Below are 25,221 nucleotides of genomic sequence, written 5' to 3'. Positions count from 1 at the left end.
AGGGCAGATTGAACCCGGAGATATATTTATGCCCATTCATGAAAGAGAATTTTTTAAAAACCCACAAAAAACATTCTAACCACCTTAATATGAATACTGGACAACAGACTTCGGCTAGTTTAACTAGAGCACATCTGATCACTTTCTAATCAAATCTCCTGGGCTATACAGAGTGCTAGGACTTCTGTAGAGGATACACTTGTCAACCAGTTATCCAGGGAAAGAGAAGGAGAGAGGGGATTCAGGACTGTACTCTAGTTCATGGCTGACTTCTCAACTTTGCTGCTGTGTTGGGCCATGGACAGAAATCTGCTTTCTCCTGGGCCGAATTCCATTTTACTGCTGGCTTCTGGGCTTTACTGTGAGCTCTGCCATCGCTGATTTCTATTGAGACTGTTCTCTCTCCTCCTTGCAAAACAAACACACACACATTCAATTATCTCCACACCCTCTATCTACACTTGACCTGCAAAGTCCATTCGGGCTTGACTCCCCATGTGCAACACCACGAGAGATCAACTTGTATATTAAAGTTTAGTTTAATATGCTTCTGCTTTCTTAATCCTGAGGACCACAGTTATCGTGGAAACTGCCCATGTAAACTTGTCATGCTGGAATTACATCTCCTACATGTGGTGGCACAGTAACACCTCAGTTTTATGTCGTCCAGCTAGTCAACCTGTACTGGAAAAAAAAAACGACTGCATTCCAACCAACTCTACTTCCCAAATTGTCATTGTTTTGCTTTTCAGTTAAATAATATAAAATCAAATTATATAAAAACAAGGACAGAACGTATGACTTTGAAACGGGGACCTGTGCACCTTGATCCAATTATCCGCCACTCTCAAGCCTCGGTTCACCTATAGACTACATTTGGTACATACACATATATAAAATTTGCGTAGGGCACACACTTTCTATTCACAAACCATACTTCCTGTTGTCACAATTTTTGGTCGTGTTTTTGTATTAACATTTCTCAATTTCAATTACAATATTAATATTTCCCATTCAATCTTGCTGTCAACTACTGCCATGCAGTTGCAGGCTCTTGCCACCAGGTAGTGGTGTGGAGCGGGTTCTGAAGACTCCCAACTTGCCGTCTTGTTTTTTCCTTCTTTCTGAACTGCAGACTGCTTTAACTTTTTATAAATTGTTTATATGTTCAAACAAATATAAAATTTAAATATTGCATCACCGTCCCTACTTGCTGCCAACCCATAGTGAATAACAACATTTTCTCTGAACCCGCTCCCTTGAAAAGTCGTGGCTATTCCAGCCTCCAGCCTTGTTCCCTACTTGCCCGATTCCACTCTTTCTAAAAATTGGCACTTGGCTGGCCTCCAGTCCCCGCTGCAAAAAAAATAATTAAAAAAAACAAAGCCCTTCTCCCCTCTGCCTGGCCCAACTCGAACATTAAAAAAAAATCTCCTGCCAAGCCACCCCTCCTAGTAGCTCCAATAAATTTCTCCTGCCTGACCAGCCTCACTTCCTTCTGGCTTCCTTTCTGCTGGCTGACCCTACCCCCTGGCACCGCTCCCCTATGGCCCTGCTTCAAAATCTGGCCTCGCTCACCTCCTGCATAGCCTGGCTGCCCTGTAGCCCAACTTCCTGCACTTGGACCTCAAAAAATAGTTTATGCCTCCCCTCACAGTTCTATCTTGTAAACAATTTTACAACACCAAGTTATAGTCCAGCAATTTTATTTTAAATTCACAAGCTTTCGGAGATTTCCTCCTTCCTCAGGCAAATGAAGTTCTATCTTGAGCGATGCTTGTGCCATTTAGGCCTCCCCATGTCTCAGTTCTCAGGCCTCCCAGCTTTGTCTCTTTCCCATTTTCCTTCTGCATCTGCCTCCAAGACAGAAATGGCATAAACTCCCAGAATAGCAGCAGCACAGATGGATTCATAAAAAGGTACTTTCCTGCTTCTGCATTAATTGATTGATTCACTGGTGTGCCCTATGCCTGCTACTGTACTGGTTTCTCCATTTGTTGGTGCCCACTCCTCTGTTAATTTTATGATTCACTGGTTCCTGCCTCTCTGTGTTAATTTATTAATTTGCTGCTGCTGCATTATTGATTCACAGGTTACAAGTGCACTATTAATTAATATACCACTGGCACCTGCTTCTATATTAATATTTTGATTCTCTGGTCTGTTGGTCCAATGATTCATTAATTCAGTGAAGCATACATCTGCATTAACTTACTGATGCTTGCTACATTATGAATTTATTGACTCAGTGGCACCTGTGCTATTACTTTAATAACTAGTGCTTGCTTAACTGTACTGCAATATTCATCAATAACCTTTTGTTGTTGCGAGTGAGTGGTCATATTTGTGGTTTGTGTGGAGTAAGTTTTCCTGCTGCGATTGCATAATGTAGTGTCAAACAGAACAAAAGAATGCATTTGTTGCAAATGAAGTTTTCCAGTTAATTCTGTTAATTTTTAATCTTTATGTTATAGTGGCAGCTTTTGTTGCCCACTGTTTTAGGGTATTCGCTCATCACATTCTTGGGAACATCAAGATAAAATGTTCAAAACTATACAGGTCTTGATTCCCCATTTGCAAATCATGAGAGATCAACTAGTACACACACATATTGTATATACAAAGACAATACTGCATTGTTAAATACATCTATTCCTACTGAACAATGATATATGCCTATTAGCTTACATTTCTAATATAGAATTATAGAACGTGAAGCTGCAAATAGGATTTGAGTGTGAAGAGTGAAAAACAATCCTGAAGACTTGAGCACACAATCTAAAAAGAAATGTTCTCATTTCCATCCCTGATTGGTTACTTTTCTTTCATTTTTGTTCTGCACCACAAACCCTTCTTGCCGTGCCTCAGCTGGTTATGTTACTCAAAACATTCAGGTTGACACTTCAAAATTGTGTTGGATTTAAAGGATGCAACTTTAGGTTCTAACAACATATTAGTACATTAATGAGCTTTACCACTCAAAATTCTAAGGAAAATATAATTACATGCTAGAATTAACATGCAACATACCCAGGGCTATTGTCCTTTAAATGTTCCAAGTTTGCTGCCTGATTGACATCCTTTTCCAACATATGTGGAATTTGTGTGGTCATGGTGAGGTCTCTATATGAATTCAGAAGACTTTGGGAGTCCTTTAGCAGAAAAAGATGAGCATTATTTCAAAAGGGGAAAATATTTAAGATAGAAAAAAAGCACAGGTCTTTGGATTGAATTGTGTTAGTAGAGACACATAAATTTAAATAATTACAAACCCTACAGTTTAAATAAAGATAATATCAGAACATAACATAAGAATTGGAGCAGGAATAGGCCATACGGCCCCTCGAGCCTGCTCCACCATTCAGTAAGATCATGGCTGATCCTTGACCTCAACTCCACTTTCCCACCCGATCCCCAAATCCCTTCATTCGCTTAAGAGTCCAAAAATCTATCAATCTCAGCCTTGAATATACTCAACGACTGAGCATCCACAGCCATCTGGGGTGAAGAATGCCAAAGATTCGCAACCCTGAGTGAAGAAATTTCTCCTCATCTCAGTCCTAAATGGCCGTCCTCTTATCCTGAGATTATGCCCCCTGGTCTAGACTCTTCAGCCAGGGGAAACAGCCTCTCAGCATCTAACCAGTCAAGCCCTCTCAGAATCTTATATGTTTCAATGAGATCACCTCTCATTCTTCTAAACTCCAGAGAGTATAGGCCCATTCTACTCAATCTCTCCTCATAGGACAACCCTCTCATCCCAGGAATCAATCTAGTGATCCTTCATTGCACTGCCTCTAAGGCAAGAATATCCTTTTCCATTTTTTGTCTGTCTTTTCGAAAAGTGAAGTACCCTGGAATATTTAATTCCCAACCTTAATCACTTTACAACCACGTCACATTAATGGCTACTAGATCAAACCTGTTCATCTCTATTTGTGCCATTGATTTGTCTATCTTGTTACGAATGCTTTGTGTATTCAGATAAAGAGCCTTTAATTTTAACTTTTTACTATTTTTCCCTGATTTGACCTTATTTACTGTTGCACTATTACTGTTAAACTCGCTGTCCCTTCCTGACACACTCTGCTTATCTTTACCAAATCGCTACACAGCTCTATGGCCTTGACTTTTCTCTTTAGGTTTATAAATTTACCCTTACCTGAACCCCTCCCCCCACCCCTATCTACCGCCCTTGTTATTCGATTCGCCAGGACACTGGTCTCAGCCCGGTTTAAGTGGTATTTTATTTATTGAAAGATGGAAGTGAACACACTAGTTGTCAATCTGTTATACCGTATACTAAAACAGCACTCTTGAAAAGGTTATGTCGCTGTGAAGACAGAAGGACATTTAAATTGCCTTTATACTAACACTTGTTTAGGCCGGATTCCAGGAGGAGATCAGCAGCCACGCTGCTAAATCCAGCAAACTTGTCTTGGAATAGATCCATGATAAACCAGACCTCTGATAACAGAACACTTGGAAGGCATTAACGGGATTGGACAAAGTCAGCATGGGTTTATGAAAGGGAAATCATGCTTAACAAATCTACTGGAGTTTTTTGAGGAGGTAACTAGTAGAATAGATAGGGGAGAACCAGTGGATGTGGTGTATTTGGATTTTCAGAAGGCTTTTGATAAAGGTCCCACACAAGAGGTTAGTGTGCAAAATTAAAGCACGTGGGATTGGGGGGAATATACTGGCATGGATTGAGAATTGGTTGACAGACAGGAAACAGAGAGTAGGAATAAACGGGTCTTTTTCCGGGTGGCAGGCAGTGACTAGTCGGGTACCACAGGGATCAGTGCTTGGGCCCCAGCTATTCACAATATATATCAATGATTTGGATGAGGGAACTAAATGTAACATTTCCAAGTTTGCAGACAACACAAAACTGGGGTGGAATGTGAGCTGTGAGGAGGATGCAAAGAGGCCCCAATGTGATTTAGACAAGTTGGGTGAGTGGGCAAGAACAAGGCAGATTCAGTAGAACGTGGATAAATGTGAGGTTATCCACTTTGGTTGTAAAAACAGAAAGGCGGATTATCATCTGAATGGTGATAGATTGGGAAAAGGGAAGGTGCAATGAGACCTGGGTGTCCTTGTGCACCAGTCGCTGAAAGCGAGCATTCAAGAGCAGCAAGCAGTTAGGAAGGCGAATGGTATGTGGGCCTTCATTGCAAGAGGATTTGAGTACAGGAGCAGGGATGTCTTACTTCAGTTATACAGGTCCTTGGTGAGACCACATCTGGAGTATTGTGTGCAGTTTTGGTCTCCTTATCTGAGGAAGGATGTCCTTGCCATGGAGGGAGTGCAACGAAGGTTTACCAGACTGATTCCTGGGATGGCAGGACTGACGTACGAGGAGATTGGGTCGACTAGGCCTATATTCACTAGAGTTTAGAAGAATGAGAGGTGATCTCATCGAAATATATAAAATTCTAACAGGACTAGACAGACTAGATGCAAGGAGGATGTTCCCGATGGCTGGGGAGTCCAGAACCAGGGGTCACAGTCTCAGGATACGGGGTATGCCATTTAGAACAGAGATGAGGAGAAATTTCTTCACTCAGAGGGTGGTGAACCTGTGGAATTCTCTACCGCTGAAGGCAGTGGAGGCCAAGTCATTAGATGTATTCAAGGAGGAGATAGATATATTTCTTAATGCTGAAGGGATCAAGGGATATGGGGAAAAAGCGGGAACAGGGTACTGAGTTAGACGATCAGCCATGATCATTTTGAATGGCGGAGCAGGCCCAAAGGGCCGATTGGCCTACTCTTGCTCCTATTTTCTATGTTTCTATGATTCTGTCAGCAATATAAGGTAGCTGGGGTAAGAGAGCATTATTTAGTAATGTAGGTGCTAGGAATCAGCTTGTGGATGCCAGTCTGCTGGAATTTGACTTAACAGTATACAAATGGATTTACGTATGCATTACACCTCAAATACTTACACTTGGGTATACAAACAACATACATCTAAGTGGAGTAGAAAACATCACTAAGCAAACATATAATACTGATTAACTGTATAAATAAAGCCTTTTCTCCAAGTGACAACCAACAATGATTAGATCCAAGGCCCTGTACTAACATTATGTGTAATTCTTAATGCTTGCAGTTCTAGCTGAGACATTGCAGAAGAGATTACCTAGTGTTCACAATGCTAATTTAATGTGGAGCTGCCAGGATAGTATCTTTTTATTTATTATCTAATTTTATGGGACAGGCAGTGTTAATATCAAAATATTATTGCAATGCCAGATGGATTTTTTTTGGTGCATTTTTATGGTAATTAAGGGGAGGGCAGTCAATGCTAGAAAATGGAAATGGGCACCCAGTGTTAATAGCAAGCATCATCAGACTCTAGAGTACTGATCCCTCCACTCTGTCCCAACAATATGCTTTGACTCTTAATCGTAGGAGAGCCTTTGCATCAGTGATATTTTTTCCCCTCCTATTTCCAACACCATCCATCTTTGCTGAATGAGATCACCAATTTAATGTTATTTTGTGAATGGTTTTGTGCTGTCGATACACACCAACTTGCAATAGTGTTGAGACTGCCCAAATACAATTTTGTGGAGAACTCTTACAGCAAGCAGAAAGTTTTGTGTGAGAGGGAGAATGTAAAGAGGGATGGTGGAAGTGAGTGGAACATAGGAACAGGAGTAGGTCATTCAGCCCCTCGAGCCTGTTCTGCCATTCAATGAGATCGTGGCTGATCTGTGTCCTAACTCCATCTACCAGCCTTGATTCCATATCCCTTAACACCCTTGGCTAGGAAAATTCTATTGCTCTCAGATTTAAAATTATGAATTCAGCAAGCATCTACTGCTTTTTGTGGGAGGAGTTACACACTTCTTCACACAAAGGGTGGTAGAAGAGTTTCCCAACTTCTTTCCTGAATGGCCTGGCTCTGATTTTAAGGTTATGTCCCCTTGTCCGAGACTCACCCACCAGCAGAAAAAGTTTCTCTCTATCTACCCTATCAATTCCATACAAAATCCTAAAATCCTCAATCAAATCACCCCTTAACCTTCTGTATTCCAAGGAATACAAGCCTAGTTTATGTAATCTCTGAGCGTAATTTAACCCTTGGAGCCCTGGTAACATTTTGGTGAATCTGCGCTGCAATACTTCCAAGGCCAATATATCCTTTCTAAGGTGCACTGCACAGAACTGTACACAGTACTCCAGATGTGGTCTAACAGGGCTTTGTATAGCCATAGCAAAACTTCCTCCCCTTTATATTCTGGCCCTCTAAATATAAAGGCTAAATATAACATTCCATTAGCCTTTTTGATTATTTTTGTACCTGACTACTACATTTTAGTGATCTGTGCACATGAACCCCTAAATCTCTTCGGCCTTCTACTGTTCGAGTATTTTTTAAATGGTAAAAAGCTAGGATCTATCCTTTTTTGGTCCAAAGTGGATGACCTCACACTTACCTGCGTTGAAATCCCATCTGCTATCGTTTTGCCCACTCACTTAATCTATCAATGTCTCTTTGCAATTTTATGCTCCCGTCTACACTACTTACTATGCCACCAATCTTTGTGTCATCGGCAAACTTGGATTATATGGCTCTCTATTGTGTTATCTAAGTCATTAATATAGTGGATAGTTGAGGCCCCAGCACGGATCCTTGTGGGTCACCACTAGTCACTTCCTTCCAATTTGAGTACATAACCATTATCCCTACTCTGTCTTCTGCCTAAGTAATCTCCTAACCAGGTTAATAATTTGCCTTCAATTCCATGAGCTTTAATTTTAGCTAACAGTCTCTTAAGTGGAACCTTATCGAATGCCTTCTGGAAGTCCATATAAACTACATCCATAGACATTCCCCTATCTACTACTTTAGTTACTTCCTCAAAAAATTCAATTAGGTTTGTTAGATATGACCTACCCATTACAAATCCATGTTGGCTCTCCCTAATCAGCTCAAATTTCTGTAACTGCTCAGTCAACCTGTCCTTAATTATAGATTCCAATAACTTCCCCACAACAGATGTTAGACTATAATTTCCTGCTTTCTCTCTTTCACCGTTCTTAAATAATGGAGTTGTACTTGAAATTTTCCAATCTAAAAAGTGAGAATTCCTGAATCGAGAGCGCTTTGGAAGATATGGCTAAAACATCTACATTTTCCTTAACTACTTCCTTTAAAACCCTGGAGTGGAAACCATCAGGTCCTGGGGATTTGTCAGTCTTTAGTGCCATTATTTTTTCTAATACTGTTTCTTGCTTACATTAACTTTAGTGAGATCCAGTCTTTGATTCATTATTAGTTTCCCTGGAATGTCAGGTATATTATCCTCTTCCTCTACTGTGAAGACTAACACAAAGTAATTATTCAACAAGTCTGCCAATTCCTTATTTTCATTTGCCATATTACCCGCATCTATTTTTAAAGGGCCCGCATTACCCTTGACTACCCTTTATCTTCTAATATAATTCTAAGAACATTTTGTGTTAATCTTGATATCCCTTGCAAGTTTCTTTTCGTATTCCCTTTTTGCAGCTCTTACTATCTTTTTTGTCTTCCTTTGCTGTTCTTTATATAACTCCCAGTCCCCTGGATCTACACTATACTTTGCACTTTTGTATGCTCTTTCCTTTAGTTTTATGTTATCTATCACCTCTTTTGTCAACCATGGCTGTTTAACTTGGTAAGTACAGCTCTTGCCCCTTGGGGGTATAAACTGGTCCTGTATCAAGGTAAATTCTTTTTTGAACATGGGGAATGGAAATGTGTAAGGTATAGAGTGAGAATTGATATGAGAGAGAAAAAGAGAAAGAAAAAAAGAGAGAAAAAGAGAGAGAAAAGAGAGAGAGGGAAATAAATTGTGACCACACGTGCAAACGTATAGATTTTTTTTTACAGGAGCTAACGCCTCATTGGGATTTCACGTGTTGTATCGGGGAATGAAGATTATCTTGCAATAAATGGTCACTTACAAAAATGGTACTTGTAGTCTTCAGTTTCAGTTAACTAGTCCTGATTTTAAAATACTTGTTTAAACAGCAAATGCTGTATTTAAGTACTTACGTGTTCCTCGTGAATTCCAAGTCCTAAAGTTTCTGCTACAACAGCAGCTAGATTAATGCTATTTTTTTCTGCGGATAAATATTCTTTTAGTTGTCGAGTAGCTGGAAGATGAAAACAGAAACAAATGAGGCAGACGATAAAGCAGTTAGTTGTTGCTGAAATGTGTACAAGTGAATCATCAAAATATTAAAACTCAGGCCACCATGTACACCTTACAGGGCAGAGAAATGACATCCAAAGTTTAGTTATATCACACATTTGAAACTTTACACCTAATTCAGCTTTGTATTACTTTTCATGGATTCCCAAATAACTGCACTAAAATAAGTTATTTTATTTTCCTTTGCCAAATTAAAAATTAGATTTATTGGAATGACTTATTTACTAACGCTTCCACATTTATTTGTAAGTGCACTGGTGTTGCAGTTATAGTGTGGTTTTACTGTACATATTTTTCATTTGTTTTTGGGATGTGGGTGATGATGGCAAGGCAGCACTTACACCTCAAGGCAGGAGTCACGTGTAGGCCAGACCGGGTAGGGGTGACAGGTTCCTTTTCCCAAAGGATATTAGTGAACCAGTTGAGTTTTTACTACAATCTGGCAGCTTTCATTTTCTGTTGCCAGCCCACGTTTAACCAGATTTATTTAATTCAATTTTATAACTTGCCATTGTAGGAGTTGGATTCACAACCTTTAGATTACTAGTCCAGTACTAAAAGCACTAGACTACCATATCCACTTAAGGGAGTTAGATTGTGTGCATACAATTACAATACATGTGTGTTTCAGGCCACACACCATGCTCAACGTAATGTCAGTGTACACTGCAGAGTGCACTTTGGGCTAAATTCTCCCACTTTTACAGTGGCTGCAATAATGCAACAGTCAACGTACAAGGCTAATGATGCAAAATCAGCTCTTCCTACAGGTCTAATTTACAAGATGATCAGGAAACCAATAGCATTACACTGTGCTTGGCACAGCACAGCACACAAGCAGCATACCACTGATGCTAAATTCACAGGATAACTACAGCATGATATCACTGGGTACAAGTGAAAAATAATTGAAGGCATCATAAGTTGTAATACACCAAGACTCTGGAATGAATCGGAATTTTACAAAAGGTGGTCATTCAGCCTATTGTGCCAGTGCTAGCTTTCTGAAAGAGTTATCCACCAAGTCCCATTCCCTTTCTCAATACCCTATTATTTTTTTCTTTTTCAAGTATTTATCTACTTCCCTTGTAAAAGCTAGTATGAACTCTGCTTCCACCACTGTTCCTGGCAGAGCATTCTATGTCTCAACAATCCTTTCCTTTTGTTCTTTTGGTGATGATCTTAAATTGATGCCCTATAATTACCAACTCACCAACCAGGAGGTCTACAATCAAATGATTAACAACAGATGATGATTTGTTAAGAAGCTCCAATCACCACTTCCAGTAAAATGTTTCAGTGCAAATTCGAATGTGCATGTCAAGTGTATCAAAAGAGAGTAGCGCAGGAGGATTGGAAAGCAGCTAACGTACTACCAATCTTTAAAAAGAGCATAGGGATGACCCAAGAAACTACAGGCCAATGAACATACAACTGTTGTGGATAAATTATTGGAAGCCATCTTGAAATTGAGGATAATGTAACACCTGGATAGGTATGGGTTGGTGTAAGAGGGAGTCAGCATATATTTATGTGAAGCACCACATGCCTAACACACTTATTGGCATTCTTTGAGAAAGTACTTGACCACAATGGAAATTCTATGAATATGATCTATTTAAATTTCATGCGACAGAAGCAATTCAGCCACAAGGCAAGAAAGCGTGGAATAAGAAGCAAGCTTCTGGAGATGGATTGAGAATTGGCTACATCAGAGAAGCAAAGGGTGGTTGAGAATGGAACTCCATCGACATGGCAATGGGTCACTAGCAGGTGCCACAGAGTACAATGTGGGGGCCACTGCTGTTTACAGTGCCTATAATTGATTTGGACCTGGGGACAGAAACCAGGCATTGTTCTCTGACTATATATGCGGTACCTTTCATGGAATCCCACACTCACCTGACGAAGGAGGAAGCCTCCGAAAGCTTGTGATTTTCAAATAAAACTGTTGGACTATAACCTGGTGTTGTAAGATTCCTTACATTTAACACCAAAGAGAGGGAGGTTCAATAGGGAGTAGGCAAGGCAAATACAAAAGGGATCTGGTAGATGGGCTGATGAGTAGTAAATGGCATTTACTGTGGACAAATGCAAGGTAATGACATTAGGGAAGGGAATCAAACAGAGGGAATATAAACTAAATGGCTCCAGGCTACAGGACTTTGGGGCATTTGGAGGAGAGATCACTCAAACTAACAGTGTAATGTGCGGCAGCAGTGAGGAAAGTTAACTGGATCTTGGAATGTATAGCCAGAGGGATAGAAAACAAACCCCAGGACGCGACAGAGTCTGTACAAGGCACTGGTACAGCAACGCCTGAAGTAGAGTGTATAATTCTATAGCAAGGATATGGAACATATTGACTGTCCAAACTCATTTCATGTAGGATCCTTAGTCAGGAAACAAGGAAACTTACAGTCCATCAATCTGGGCTGTATTTGAACTGAGGTTACAAAAGAGAAAGAGCAGTTCAGCTCTAATGGATTTTCAGTATTTCAAAGTTGAGATGGAAAAAAAAAGATGCACATTACAATGCAATTATTTCTCATAATTTGCCATGTATTTTTAGTACAGTTACAGTAATAAACAGCAAATTCTGTATTGATGGAGAGTCCATTTATTCAGCTAAACAGGTATCGCTAAGATAGCCAGAGCTATCAAGACAATTTACAACTTCGCCGTCGCTCATTACATCTGTCAAATTAATTCACTTTATTACATGGACAGAGTTTAGAACTTACTCTTTATTGAGGATAGTCCAAGATCACAGGTGTCTGCTACTAGGATTTCTTCATTTTGGAAATGTTGGGTCATGTCAGAGAAGCGTGCTAACAGCATTTTACATGTCTCTACATAATAACAAAATGTCAGTTATAACAAATAAACATTACAGGACCCACAGTTTACAACAGTTATTAGAAAATAAAGTAGGAATATGATTGCAGCAAATATTTCTTTGAATATACTGGAGGTACTTATTTGGTAAAGCTGAACCATAAGAATTTTGAGTCAGAAATACAGATGGAGATTCCTGAATCCCAAATATTGATTCTGAATCACATCATGTTTCAGCTGTAGTATCCAGTGCCTTTATCTTTACTAATGCACATTACGCACCTGCTGCAATGTTCATATGACTTTCTTAAAGTCTTACAAAGGATTGCAATTTGTAAAAAATACCGTAACATTTTCATTTGTCTGGATAAATTATCGGCGTAATTTTAAAATGTAAACAAACATCTGGTAATAATTGAGAATTATACTAAGTTTTGCAATATAGAAATAATGCATTACAAATCACATTAATACCATCATTAGACTGAGGCTCTGAAGGCTCTGCACGAGCGTGCTCCACATAGCGAATATGCCGGTTGTCCTTTCTCCTTCGCATTCTGCTAACCACAGAGGTGGAAAGAGATAAAATTGGAGAATCTGGGATTATTCCATCATCATGATCTGCTGCTCCAGCCCTTTCATGATCTTGTTTTTCTGCCACTTCATGCTGTTGCTCTCTGATGTCACAGAAATAAAAATCAGACAGGCCAAAAAAAGTTTTTAAAAAAATAAAAAGTCACACAAGAAGAGCAATAGACACGCATGACTTACTTCAGCTGAAGCTCCCGTGATTCAAGCTTATCACTAAGTATTTTGTTTTCTTCCTGAAGGCTATTCTTTTCATTCACTGTTGATTAAAGATAATGATAGAGAGGCAGAAAGATAAGAAAAAGCATTGTCATTTCAAAAAATGAAAAATATGCTCTCAGAAGATAATTCTATCCTAAACATCCACTCACTAAGTTCAGTAATAAGCTTTAGATTCTGCTGCCGAATATTTTCAAACTCCAGCTGCTTCTTCTTCATGTGTTCTTCAGTAACTGCACACCTGTCACATAAGCCTGCTCGTAACCTGCAACAGATATGGATCCTAAGCATCAACAATTTTGTCCATTAAAATAATAGAATACTTTTGTTGACCTAAGTAAGTTGCTTACTTTCTTAAATTTACCCCAGCTTACTTACGGTCCACACATTTTAACTAAAAAAAAATATATGGGCTGTGCTAGTTAATCATTTTCACAGAAATTGCTTAATACATAAGCAGAAAAAGATTAAATTCAGTCTGGATCAAGAGATGTGATTTCCCATGTAAACAGAGAACTTGTTGAAAAAGTCAATTAAATAGATCAGTATTGAATTTCTTTGTCCAATTTTAATGCAGACATATTATTACATTAAAAAAAACTCTTGTAAGATTCTAGAGTTAACAGCACTGACTAAAATTACTTATAGACTTGCATTACATTGGAGCATCAACATGCTGCACACACCAGTACATCATGGGTTTGAACTCAGTTCCCGACACAACTCATTCCTGATGTCAGCTGTTATGGCATGAGGATGCACAGAGCAAAGTTGCTGTTCCTCACCTTTCGATTAGGCAGTTTACAACCTTCCGGACACAACACTGATTTCAATAACTTCAGATCATAACCACTGTTCCCATTTTTCCAGACAGCAGGTGCTGGTAATGGTTCTGCTGTTGCCATTTACAGCTCCTCTAGACCTATCTTTTGTTTCATTACTTGTCCCATTACCACCTCCTTTTGTCTTGCACCATCATCCCTTTTGTCATTTAATCACTCCTGCCCTCTACCCGATCACAGATCTTCCCTCCCCTCTTCCCTGGATCTGTACTTGATTAAAAACTGTTAAATCTCCAACTTCTTCCAGTTTGGACGAAAGGTCATCAAACTGAAACGTTAACTCTGTTTCTCTCTCCATAGATGCTGCCTGACCTGCTGAGTATTTTCAGCATTTTCTGTTTCTATTTCAGATTTCCAGCATCTGCAGTATTTTGCTTTTGTCAACAATCTGTTTACTGTTTATACACAAAATGCAAGAGGTGGATTTGATTTTGAACAACATACAATGTGGGAAAAATAAATTATATCTAAACTTAACCTGTCTACCTGTGTAAATTGGAAGAGAGATTATTTGTGTAAAGGACATACTTATGATAAATACATTGTGGTCAATGTAGTTCACTCAAATATTTTATAAACACTTCCTACAACCACAAGATGCTGCAATCAAACAGTGAGATAATTTCATAGAGACATAGAATGGTTACAACACAGAGGACATTCGACCCATCGAGCCTATGCCGGCTCTTTGTAAGAGCAATCCAGTTAGTCCCATTCCCCTGCTCTTTCCCTTCAGCCCTGCAAATTTTTTTCCTTCAAGTATTTATCCAATTCCTTTGTGAAAGCCACGATTGAATCTGCTTCCACCACCCTTTCAGATAGTGCATTCCAGATCATAACTACTTGCTGCATAAATAAGTTTCTCCTTGTGTTGCCTTTGGTTCTTTTGCCAATCACCTTAAATGTGTCCCCTCTGGTTCTCGACCCTTCGGTCAATGGGAACAGTTTCTCCTTATTTACTCTATCAAAACCGTTCATGATTTTGAACACAGATATCAAATCTCTTAACTTTCTCTGCTCTAAGGAAAACAACCCCAGCTTCTCCAGTCTATTTGATAACTCACTCTGATTTCAAAGTCTAAAATGGCACAAGTCATAAAACTTTGTAACAAAAGGTGATTCTATGAACACAGATCTCTTGTCTGTACAAACTGTGACATTACAGCATCATAAAAATTTATAATGAATATTTAACTTAATGGTAGTAAATGAGCTGTGGTTAAAGCAGTTTATGTTCGCATATCAACATTTTATAGAAGCACTCTGTCCACAATCGTCTACTTTAAAAAGAAAAAAATGCTTCACAAGGTTATTTGAAGCCGTAGACAAAATCACCTATCTTCAATAAACTAGACACAAGGGCCCCGAAAATCCATGGTCACTCCAGCAGACTCCTGCTGGAATGGGCGTAAACAAGGATCCTAGCTTAGTGCCAAAGTTTCCAGGATGGCCTTCTGGTACCAAAAACTCTGACCAGCCCTTACAATGCCATCGATTTAGAGGTATGGAAGCACCCAACATTGCAGTTCCTGTGCCCCGATTTTCCTTTGGGACCTATGGCATGTTCAGCGCACGTTTTGGTTCACCAAGGACAGATGTGGGACCCAGCTGAGGTTTCCAAGGCAGAATCATAGCCTAGACCTCTGCAGATCAGCACAAGCAAAATGTTTTTTTTTTAAACAAGTTTTAAGAAAGGCACCACGGGGGCACCAAAAGTTACTTATGGTAGTGGGGGGGGGGGGGGGGGGGGGGAAACCAGTGCCCCACAGCCCTGGACTCTGGACAGTTTGAACACAGTGGGCGCTAAATTGGGCCATGTAGTGCCCGTTGTTTCGGTGCTACACGGCCTCTCCGACATCCAAGATGACGTCTTGGATGCGCACGCACGTTTCCTGCATGACGTGCGCCAGATGCAGTCTTGGTATAGGAGTTAGCGCAGACGACGAAATTTGGAATCATGTAAAGTAGGGAGAAGATGGTTTCAATCGGTGTGCAATGCTGATTTAGTGATAGAGACCATTTTGGGACTTAACGCTCAACGCAACGCACAGTCTTAACCCCGACCATCTGAACGGGTCATAGAATGCCTGGAGGACCCGCCACCAGCGCTATTTAAAGGGACCATGCAGGATTTACAGGTTAGTGGCTGGATTATTGCTTCTGGCTGCTGAGACATTTGTAACTGTTTTTGGAGGTCTCCTACACTTGAATACTAGGTTGCGGGGGCATAGTCTAACATTTAGAGCCAGGATGTGCAGGAGTGAAGTTAAAAAATGGTTCTACACGCAAAAGGGTGGGAGATGTTTGGAACGCTCTTCTGCAGACAGCAGTTGATGCTAGCTCAATTGTGAAAGTTAAATCTGAGATTGATAGATTTCTGTGAACCAAGGGTATTAAGGGATATGGGGCTAAGGCGGGTATATGGAGTTAGGTCACAGGTCCACCATGATCTCATTGAATGATGGAACAGGCTTGAGGAGCTAAATGCCACTGCCACTTGCTGCCTCTTGATATAAGCCACCTTATCCTGCAAGCAAGCGGGACGTGTGTCTGGGTGATGTACTTGTCATGGTTGAATAGCTGCCAGTGTGTGTGGCCTGTGAGTTGTTGGTGGGCAGCTTGAAACAGTGGTAACGTATAAGGGTGAGAGGAAGCATCTGGTTGGAAGAGTCGAGTACTGATGGAAAGAGTTTGTTGGTATGTGGGTGATGGGGGGGGGTGTAGTGTGTGGTGCAATTGGTAGGAGACGCCACTTGACAGTTGACCTCAATCACCTTGACCACTCATGTCAGAGCATTGAACTTCTTCCTGCACTGCATCCATGTTCATGATGCTGTGCGCCTGGCATTGACTTCGTCCCCACTGCCTTTTAGATACATGTCTGGAGGGCCTCTTGCCGCCATCCCCCCCCCACCCTCCCCCCTGCGGATATAGGATGCCCCTCCTTCTGTCCACCTCTTGCACCAAGGTCTCTAGTGCATCAGCAGAGAACCTTGGCGCACGCACTCTCGCAGGCTTGGTACCAACACAGATCAGCAGATTGGTGAGATTGGAACACGTGGGATTTAGTAGTGCGCAACCTTTATTCAATGTTTTAACATAACTCGTCAGTGTGTAAACATAGGGATGGGACCTGCATCTGTTCAGACTCCGTACAGACAGTAGACTGTTATTTTCAGCAAATAACAGGTACCAGCTACCTTTAAGAGATTTCTAAGAAACATCCTCCCTTTAAGAGACTGAGCTCCCTCTGGTGGTGGAAAGTGTGAATTGCATTGATTCCACGTGCAAGGCCTGGAATGGAACGCTGACTGCAGGTAAGTCCTCCGGTGGGCTGAAACTTGCGTCCTGCCTGCGCAGGGCCATTGGGTTTGGGGTAATAGCGCATCACGCTATCTACGCCCAAGAACGGCCCCTATCCAATTTTTCCCCCCAGTGTCTCCAGCTGCAGGGCTCTAGATGTGCGCTAGCCAGCCAAAGACATTCAAACCTCCCCCTGACCCTGCGAGCTTTAGCGGGGTCTGCAGATATCAGGGGCAAACACATCTCGGCACTTATGCCGAGATGTGCCATGCCATGAATTTTCAGGGCTAAGAAATTTAGGCCTGGCTTTTCTCTTTAAAAAAAACAATTCCGGTTGTCAGCTGTTTTTTTGGTGCTGTCAAATAAAATCGGATGGAGGGGCCTTCCACTGAAACGTTGTCCCAAAAAAATCGTTGCCACGATTTGCCTCCCATGGCCCCACTGTAATCCCGATCCACGTGCCATCAGAGCGTCCTACTAGATTTAAATGAAGCAGGAGGGCAAGGCCAAGTGCCCCCCTCCCTGAGATTTGCCTATGTTTCGGCCCCTGTAATCACAGCCACTGTAAAAGGTGGTGATGCTGATCCTGCATGGTGCCTCAAAGGCGGAAAGAGATCAGGAAGGCGAAAGGTCACACATATGTGCACTTTGGCTGGGAGTGACTTCCACTACTTTGAAGCTGCAATTTTTTAGCATTTAAAAAGGTACTTCACGAAACTTGCTGAGAATTTAAAGGGACTTCTACTTGTGAAATAATGGATTTCCCTCTGGGGATTCCATTATTCCTGTGGTTTGAAGACAACGATGATGACATTGAAGAGGAAAGGATGGAAGCCAGGAGAGTGCGGCATGATGCACACATGCAACAGCCGACCTGCAGGTACTTGCGCCACAGGGTCTACAGGCCATGGAGCATCTAGCTCAGTGTTAGCACTCTCACCTCCGAGTCAGAAGGTCGTTAGTGCAAACCTCACTTCATAAGACTTCAGCCTGTAAATCTAGGCTGGCTGTTCAGTCTAGTAGAGGGAATGCTGTCTTCCAGACAAAACATTAAAGCAAGGTCCTGTCTGCCCTTTCAGGTGGACCTAAAAGATTCCCTGGCACTATTTGAAGAAGAGCAGGGGAGTTCTTCCCCGTGTCCTGGCAAATTTGTATCCCTCAACCAATATCACTTTAACAGATTATCTGGTCATTAATCTCATTGCTGTTTGTGGAATCTTGCCGTGTAGAAATAGACTGCCCTCTTTCCTGCATCACAACAGTGACTACACCTCAAAAGTGTTTCATTGGTTGTGAAGCACCGGAGGTCATGAAAGGCACCATATAAATGCAAGTTCGTTCTTCTTTCTATCTGGATTTTCCCTATAAGCAGTGTCTGACATGGTCACCAAGATATCCCAGCTACAGGACCCTGACTTGGAATCTCTTTCCATTAGGGGCACTGCCTTGTCTGTGTGGCTATGAAGGTGACAACCCTACTTCCCACATGTTCTTCCTTATGGTCATCAACCCCTTTGCTTGCCCCTTCAAATGTAAGGAGTCTTACAACACCAGGTTATAGTCCAACAGCTTTATTTTGAATCACAAGCTTTCGGAGCTTTCCTCCTTCGTCAGGTGAATGTAGGATTCCATAAATGCACAGCATATATAGTCAGAGAACAATGCCTGGTGATTACAGATAATCTTTCCAACTGCCCGTTATCACACCTCAGCATAGATATAATCAAAGCAATCAAAAGAGTGGATGGTGTTCAGACAGAGAAACATTACATCCCAGACTACTGAATACACAAGCGGTCATAACACAAAGACAGGGAGAGAGAGAGAGAGACACCCGAAAGGCAGAGAGAGAGAATGACCAGTTGTATTAAAAACAGATAACTTTTTTTTGCTGGTGGGGTTACATGTACATTTGTCCACCCCAGTCCATCACCGGCATCTCCACATCCTTGCCCCTTCAGGAAGAGGAGATAAATAACTCCTCTGTTCACTAAATCAGCAACAGCCTTAGGCTATTCGTCTCACCTCCTGCTTGCAATAATCATTATAAGTCCCTCCCTCCCCTCAGCAACCTCAACTTGAAAGCACACTGCCCACAAACTACCAAACTCTGACTGTAACAAGTTTAGGCTCGCCAAGGGATTTGGGATACCCACATCGAGAGGGAGACACAAGGCCGGGGTGGTCCAAGGACTCCTTGCAGGGCCTGGGGGAAGCATTCCTGCTCCTCCTGGCCTAGAAGGATTTCACAGAAAAGTATTTTTTTTTTTTTTTTTTAAACTTACCTTGGACTCTTCTGGCCAGTCAGCACCTCCTGCTAGGTTTCTCTGACGGGTTTGACAATGGACGAGCCTCTCCGAATTATTGTGAAAATCAGGTTGCGGCATCAATGACATCATTGGGCTACGACTTTTACATTTAAATTAGTCCCCCCGCCTGCAGCTGAAGCTGCGGCCGACTTCAAAGTCGGTGAAGATAAGCTGTCGCCGAGCAGGAACGGTGTGGCCTCAGGCCGATCAAAATTGCCTTCTCCAGTGAAATGTCTTTCCAATGCATCTCTAGCATGATGTAATTTACAATGACACCCTTCTAATATGATCCATTGAGTATTTTTTTTAAAAATTGCATCATATCTCACCTGTCTTCTAAAACTTTGATGTTGTCATGTAGTGCTTTTTGTTGTTCCCTTAACTGCTGATTTTTATTGTAGTACTCTTCAAGTCTCTGAGCATCTCTGGGAAAATAGAATTATGTATTAACACAGGACATACTCAAAATATTCAGGAATTATTTAAAATAAAACAAATCTTGAAGTCCCCTCTTATCTGAATGTCAAATGTGAATTTTTGATTATCCCAATTCAGTACTGAACTCCAATTGGTTTTCAAGTAGTAGAGCAGTGCAGAAAATATTTGACTGTCTAGGCGCGTGATATGTCATGACAAATGTAAATTTGATGCACGTCCTTGCTCTAATCTGAATTAATGTTCAAGATTGCGCACTAAATTTTAAAAGGACATACAGATAGCAACTCTTTAAACCTATGCAAGATTAACGCTGATAATTCTTGAAAAAATTAAGACTGAGGTTAAATAAGTAAGATTTAACCTCGCCTCCAACTCCCCCCTCCCCTACCCCACTTTTCTATAGTATTTAGCCGGGCAGCTTCTCAGCTGTTTGGTACAATAAGATCTCTTTTGTTTGTTCATGTGATTGCTCAGTCTGAAGTGTTTCCCAATGCTAAAGTCCAGTCCGATGCCTTTTAAATTGAAGTGGTCAAGAGTCATGAAGCATAGTTTAATGAAGATAGCATGCATTTGGATTTTAAAATGAAGCAAGTCAGACTAGAGTTTCTGTGTTAGCAGAAGACAGAGTATGCAGAAATTGTCTACCATTAGTTTATAAGACAAGGGAGTTTAAATGGATTCCTTCATTATTTATCACCTTCATCAATTTGCTACAATTATACTGATGTGAAGACATAACATTCTCAAATATTCCAAAATGGTGCTTTTTTAAAAGCTATCATTGTAAACAGCAGCATAAAATTGAAGCGCTTCAAAAGTAAATTAAAAATAAAACTGCAGGAGCAAAGGGAGGTTTAGGTTCTTTTGACAAATGTGATTGACAGGTTGGCACAAAAGTCCAGACTTACTAATGGCCTTTGCCCCAGCGTCTACTGAATCATTAGCTGTAATGTTCAGCAAAGTCCTACACAAGAGCTCCATTGTCATGCTGGTTATCTGTTCTGAAATATTAAACTTCAGGAATTTGGGGGAGTCAGTGAGTAACAGTGACTCCTGTTAAGGACTATTATATCTACAATGGGATACTTGTATAATGACTAGCCATTTTGCAAGGTATGCAATGAATCACAACAGACTATTCAACGATTCTGCTGGATTCTTCCATTTGTGAACCATATATAAAAAGGCTAAGAAAGCAAAACTCAAATTCACCTCAGGTTTAAAAAAATTCAATTTGTACAAAGTTCCTTTGAATATTCACAAACATTAAGTATCATAAAATTAGATTAGCCGTATTGTTTTCTTTATCAAACAACAGGTATACTTCATAAACTACAGGAATTTACGCAAGCTTTTTTGGTTCTAAAGAACTAATGCCAAAACGAATTTTTCTTGTCCTATCGCGTTGGACAGTCACACATGACTTTCCCTGTATAAAACTTTGAAATTTACCTAAACCGACTTCACAATAAAATTCCCAGCAAACCAAAAAACAGAATCTATTAGGGTCTGGAAAGCTGGTTGGAAGGTATTGTGGTGCATCATTGAAAGAAAGAAAGACTTGCCTATCATTCAAAGAATAAAGACAACCCTGCAAGGTGGGTAAATCTAACTTTCTTCTTTATTAGTCATGCTTTACACACTGCAGGAAACTTACCCAAGCAGTGCAAAATCTAGGAGGAAGGTTCCTATTGAGGAGCTCCACCCCTGCTGCTAAGTAAAGAAACTGCCACAGGTTTTTTGCCATCAGAAGCAATTAGCTGCTCAAAATTTCTAAACTCCTGAGTTCGGCAAACATAAGAATAGAGACCCCACTCCACTGAGAGCATGCATATAGTGGAATCTAAGGTCCACTTCTGGTCAACGGAGCAGCAGATGAAATGAGTGAACAGTAATTTTCTGAAGCTGGGAAACAACTTTAAGAGCAACCTTGAGGAGGTCCTAAAAACCAGAGAACAACAGCACAAGAGGCCATTTGGCCCATCGCGTCTGTGCCGCCTCTTTGGCGGATCAATCCAAAACGAAACCTGCTGCTCCACTCTGTCCATAGCCCTGTAACAACTCAGTCTTTACACCAAAGCAAATAATGTACAACTAAAGCCTGCAGTTCACTAATTATATGAACCAAATCTCACACCAGGAATAGCATTGTTTTCCATGCAAAAATTCTTAAATCGCACTTTCAAAGAACCTCAAAGTTTGAGAACTACATTGATGTTCCTGATTTGGAACCAAGGGTGGTCTATCTGGGTGCTGTTTCCAGATAGCCTGCATGAAACAAGACACCAAAGAACACCCAGAAGGCAGTACCTCATGAAAGGCAACATATTCACAGACTTTGGAAAGAAAAGGGACGTTGGAGATGGGGCACTAGTTTGCAACGACAAAATGATCAAGGATGTTTTTTTTTTGAGGAGGATGATAATGACAGCTGCTTTGAAAGGGAGGGGGACAGTACCTGAGGACCAGGAACCATTTACAATGTCAGCTAGCATGAAATCCAGGAAGAGAAGTTGGGTGGTCAGCAGTTTAGTAAAAATGGGGTCATCCCATAACTCAAAAATCCCCTTTACTAGCGGTGTGTACAGACGAACTGTGATGCAATAAAATGTCTGTCATGTTGTCCAATGCCGACTATTTGCTGAGTCAAGTGAAATATGCTGGGGGAACACTTCCACGGTGTGCTATATGTAACAAAATCATAAGCCAATTTAAAAGAAGGGGTTAAAGATTTTGATACATAATGAACAAATATTCTCTTTCCTTCTCACACCCCCTGTGAGGTGGATACTAATGTGCCAGTTGAAGAGCAGACAACACAAGAATGAGTTTCTTCCCCATCTCTCCTGTTGGTTGGAATACTGTGGTATTATTATACAAATGCACAACCCTACCTTGGATTACTTGACTGAAAGTACTTCTGCATTTGAACTGAAAAAAAAGTCAGCATGCTAAGACATGTGAACAGTTGCCTGTGCCCATATCTCTTGAAGGTCTGCTCCCCAGCCTGAAAAAATAGCACCCATCACTATCACCAGCTGTAGGGGAGGCAGCCCTAATAAGGCTGTTTTACGTGAATGCTATGGTTCCTATCACGAGAGAGTTCTGTAACTTATGTAACCTTGAAGTTCTCTAATGAATCTTTTCTTAACCATCAAAGACAAAGGGTAAATAGTGAAGCTGATACTTTGGTTCCCTGGATTTGGCTACAATGCACAGGATGCCATGCAACATAATCTTGGCTGCTGAGTCAAGTATATATGTGTCAATTGGCAGCAAGAAATATTCATGGAAGCAGCTCTGGGTCGGTGGCTAGTGAAGTTTGTACTTTTGACAGACCTACTGCTACATGTTCATTAAGCTGTCAGGAAATGCGTCAATGCCAGATTCATCAGCCGCACTCAGAAGACAGTCCAGAATGTCACCCGAGCACAACGCAACGCCATCAACGCTCTCAAGACCAACCGCAACATAGTCATCAAACCAGCGGACAAAGGAGGAGCCATAGTCATACAGAACAGAACGGACTATTGCAAAGAAGCATACCGACAACTGGACAACCAGGAACAATACAGACGGTTACCCGCAGATCCGACCAAAGAACACACCCACCAGCTCAACAAACTGATCAAGACCTTCGATCCAGACCTTCAAAGCATCCTACGCACTCTCATCCCACGTACTCCCCGCGTGGGAGACTTCTACTGCCTCCCAAAGATACACAAAGCCAACACACCCGGACGTCCTATCGTATCAGGCAACGGAACCCTGTGTGAGAACCTCTCTGGATACATCGAGGGCATCCTGAAACCCATCGTACAGGGAACCCCCAGCTTCTGTCGCGACACTACAGACTTCCTACAAAAACTCAGTACCCACGGACCAGTTGAACCAGGAACACTTCTCACCACGATGCACATCTCGGCACTATACACCAGTATCCCCCACGATGACGGCATCGCTGCGACAGCATCAATACTCAACACCAACAACAGCCAATCTCCGGAAGCCATCCTACAACTCATCCGCTTCATCCTGGATCACAATGTCTTCACCTTCGATAACCAGTTCTTTACCCAAACACATGGAACAGCCATGGGGACCAAATTCGCACCCCAATACGCCAACATTTTCATGCACAAGTTCGAGCAGAACTTCTTCACTGCACAAGACCTCCAACCAACATTATACACCAGATACATCGACGACATTTTCTTTCTATGGACCCACGGCAAGGAATCACTAAAGAGACTACACGATAACATCAACAAGTTCCATCCCACCATCAAGCTCACCATGGACTACTCCTCAGAATCAGTTTCTTTCTTGGACACACGAATCTCCATCAAAGGCACCTCAGCACCTCACTCTACCGCAAGCCCACGGACAACCTCACGATGCTCCACTTTTCCAGCTTCCACCCTAACCACGTCAAAGAGGCCATCCCCTATGGACAGGCCCTGCGAATACACAGGGTCTGCTCAGACGAGGAGGAATGCGATGGACACCTACAGACGCTGAAAGACGCCCTAGTAAGAACGGGATATGACGCTCGACTCATCGATCGACAGTTCCGACGGGCCACAGCAAAAAATCGCATAGACCTCCTCAGGAGACTAACACGGGACGCAACCAACAGAGTACCCTTTGTCGTCCAGTACTTCCCCGGAGCGGAGAAACTACGCCATGTTCTCCGCAGCCTTCAACATGTCATAAATGAGGACAAACACCTCGCTATGGCCATCCCCACACCTCCACTACTCGCCTTTAAACAGCCACCCAACCTCAAACAGACCATCGTTCGCAGCAAATTACCTAGCTTTCAAGAGAACAGCGTCCACGACACCACACGACCCTGCCACGGTAACCTCTGTAAGACATGCCAGATCATCGACACAGGTACCACCATCACACGAAAGGACACCACCCACCAGGTGAATGGTTCATACTCCTGTGACTCGGCCAACGTTGTCTACCTCATACGTTGCAGGAAAGGATGCCCCAGAGCATGGTACATTGGCGAGACCATGCAGACGCTGCGACAACGGATGAACGGACACCGCGCAACAATCGCCAAACAGGAGGGTTCCCTCCCAGTCGGGGAACACTTCAGCAGTCATGGACATTCATCCACCGACCTTCGGGTAAGCGTACTCCAAGGCGGCCTTCGAGACACACGACAACGCAAAATCGTCGAGCAGAAATTGATAGCCAAGTTCCGCACCCATGAGGACGGCCTCAACCGGGATCTTGGGTTCATGTCACGCTACACGTTACCCCACCAGCGAACAAATGTTTTCTGTTTTTAATATAACGGGTCAGTTGCTGTCTTTTCTATGTTTCTACCTCTCTATCTCTGTTTTTTTTTGTTTGTTGTTTTTTTTTTGGTGATTTGTATATTCTGTGAGACCTGGTAGGTAACACCTGTCTGTCTGCACACTGATTGCCTTGGCAACGGGTAGT

The 25,221-nt window shown here is 41.7% G+C and overlaps 1 protein-coding gene and 1 long non-coding RNA gene across 6 annotated transcripts in view; one reads left to right on the top strand and one right to left on the bottom strand.

Annotated features, from left to right (window-relative positions):
- LOC137317305 (uncharacterized) overlaps positions 1-8,965 on the top strand; it is a 35,270-nt gene extending 26,305 nt beyond the window's left edge. For both annotated transcript variants that reach the window (XR_010961694.1, XR_010961696.1), the window contains exon 4: positions 8,897-8,965. This is a non-coding gene — a long non-coding RNA (uncharacterized lncRNA). The remainder of the gene's footprint in view (positions 1-8,896) is intronic.
- The window catches only part of rbbp8 (retinoblastoma binding protein 8), a 148,063-nt gene that overhangs the window by 35,730 nt on the left and 87,112 nt on the right, over positions 1-25,221 (bottom strand). For all 4 annotated transcript variants that reach the window (XM_067980740.1, XM_067980737.1, XM_067980739.1 and 1 more), the window contains 7 exons: positions 19,650-19,745; positions 13,019-13,131; positions 12,831-12,906; positions 12,534-12,736; positions 11,966-12,073; positions 9,062-9,162; positions 3,031-3,152 (listed from right to left, as the gene is read on the bottom strand). In XM_067980740.1, the coding sequence (XP_067836841.1) occupies positions 3,031-3,152; positions 9,062-9,162; positions 11,966-12,073; positions 12,534-12,736; positions 12,831-12,906; positions 13,019-13,131; positions 19,650-19,745 (819 nt within the window). The remainder of the gene's footprint in view (positions 1-3,030; positions 3,153-9,061; positions 9,163-11,965; positions 12,074-12,533; positions 12,737-12,830; positions 12,907-13,018; positions 13,132-19,649; positions 19,746-25,221) is intronic.

The sequence above is a fragment of the Heptranchias perlo genome, chromosome 3, assembly GCF_035084215.1.
Source record: "Heptranchias perlo isolate sHepPer1 chromosome 3, sHepPer1.hap1, whole genome shotgun sequence".
NCBI classification, from domain to species: Eukaryota; Metazoa; Chordata; class Chondrichthyes; order Hexanchiformes; family Hexanchidae; genus Heptranchias; species Heptranchias perlo.
This window is presented reverse-complemented; position numbering and strand designations above follow the sequence as displayed.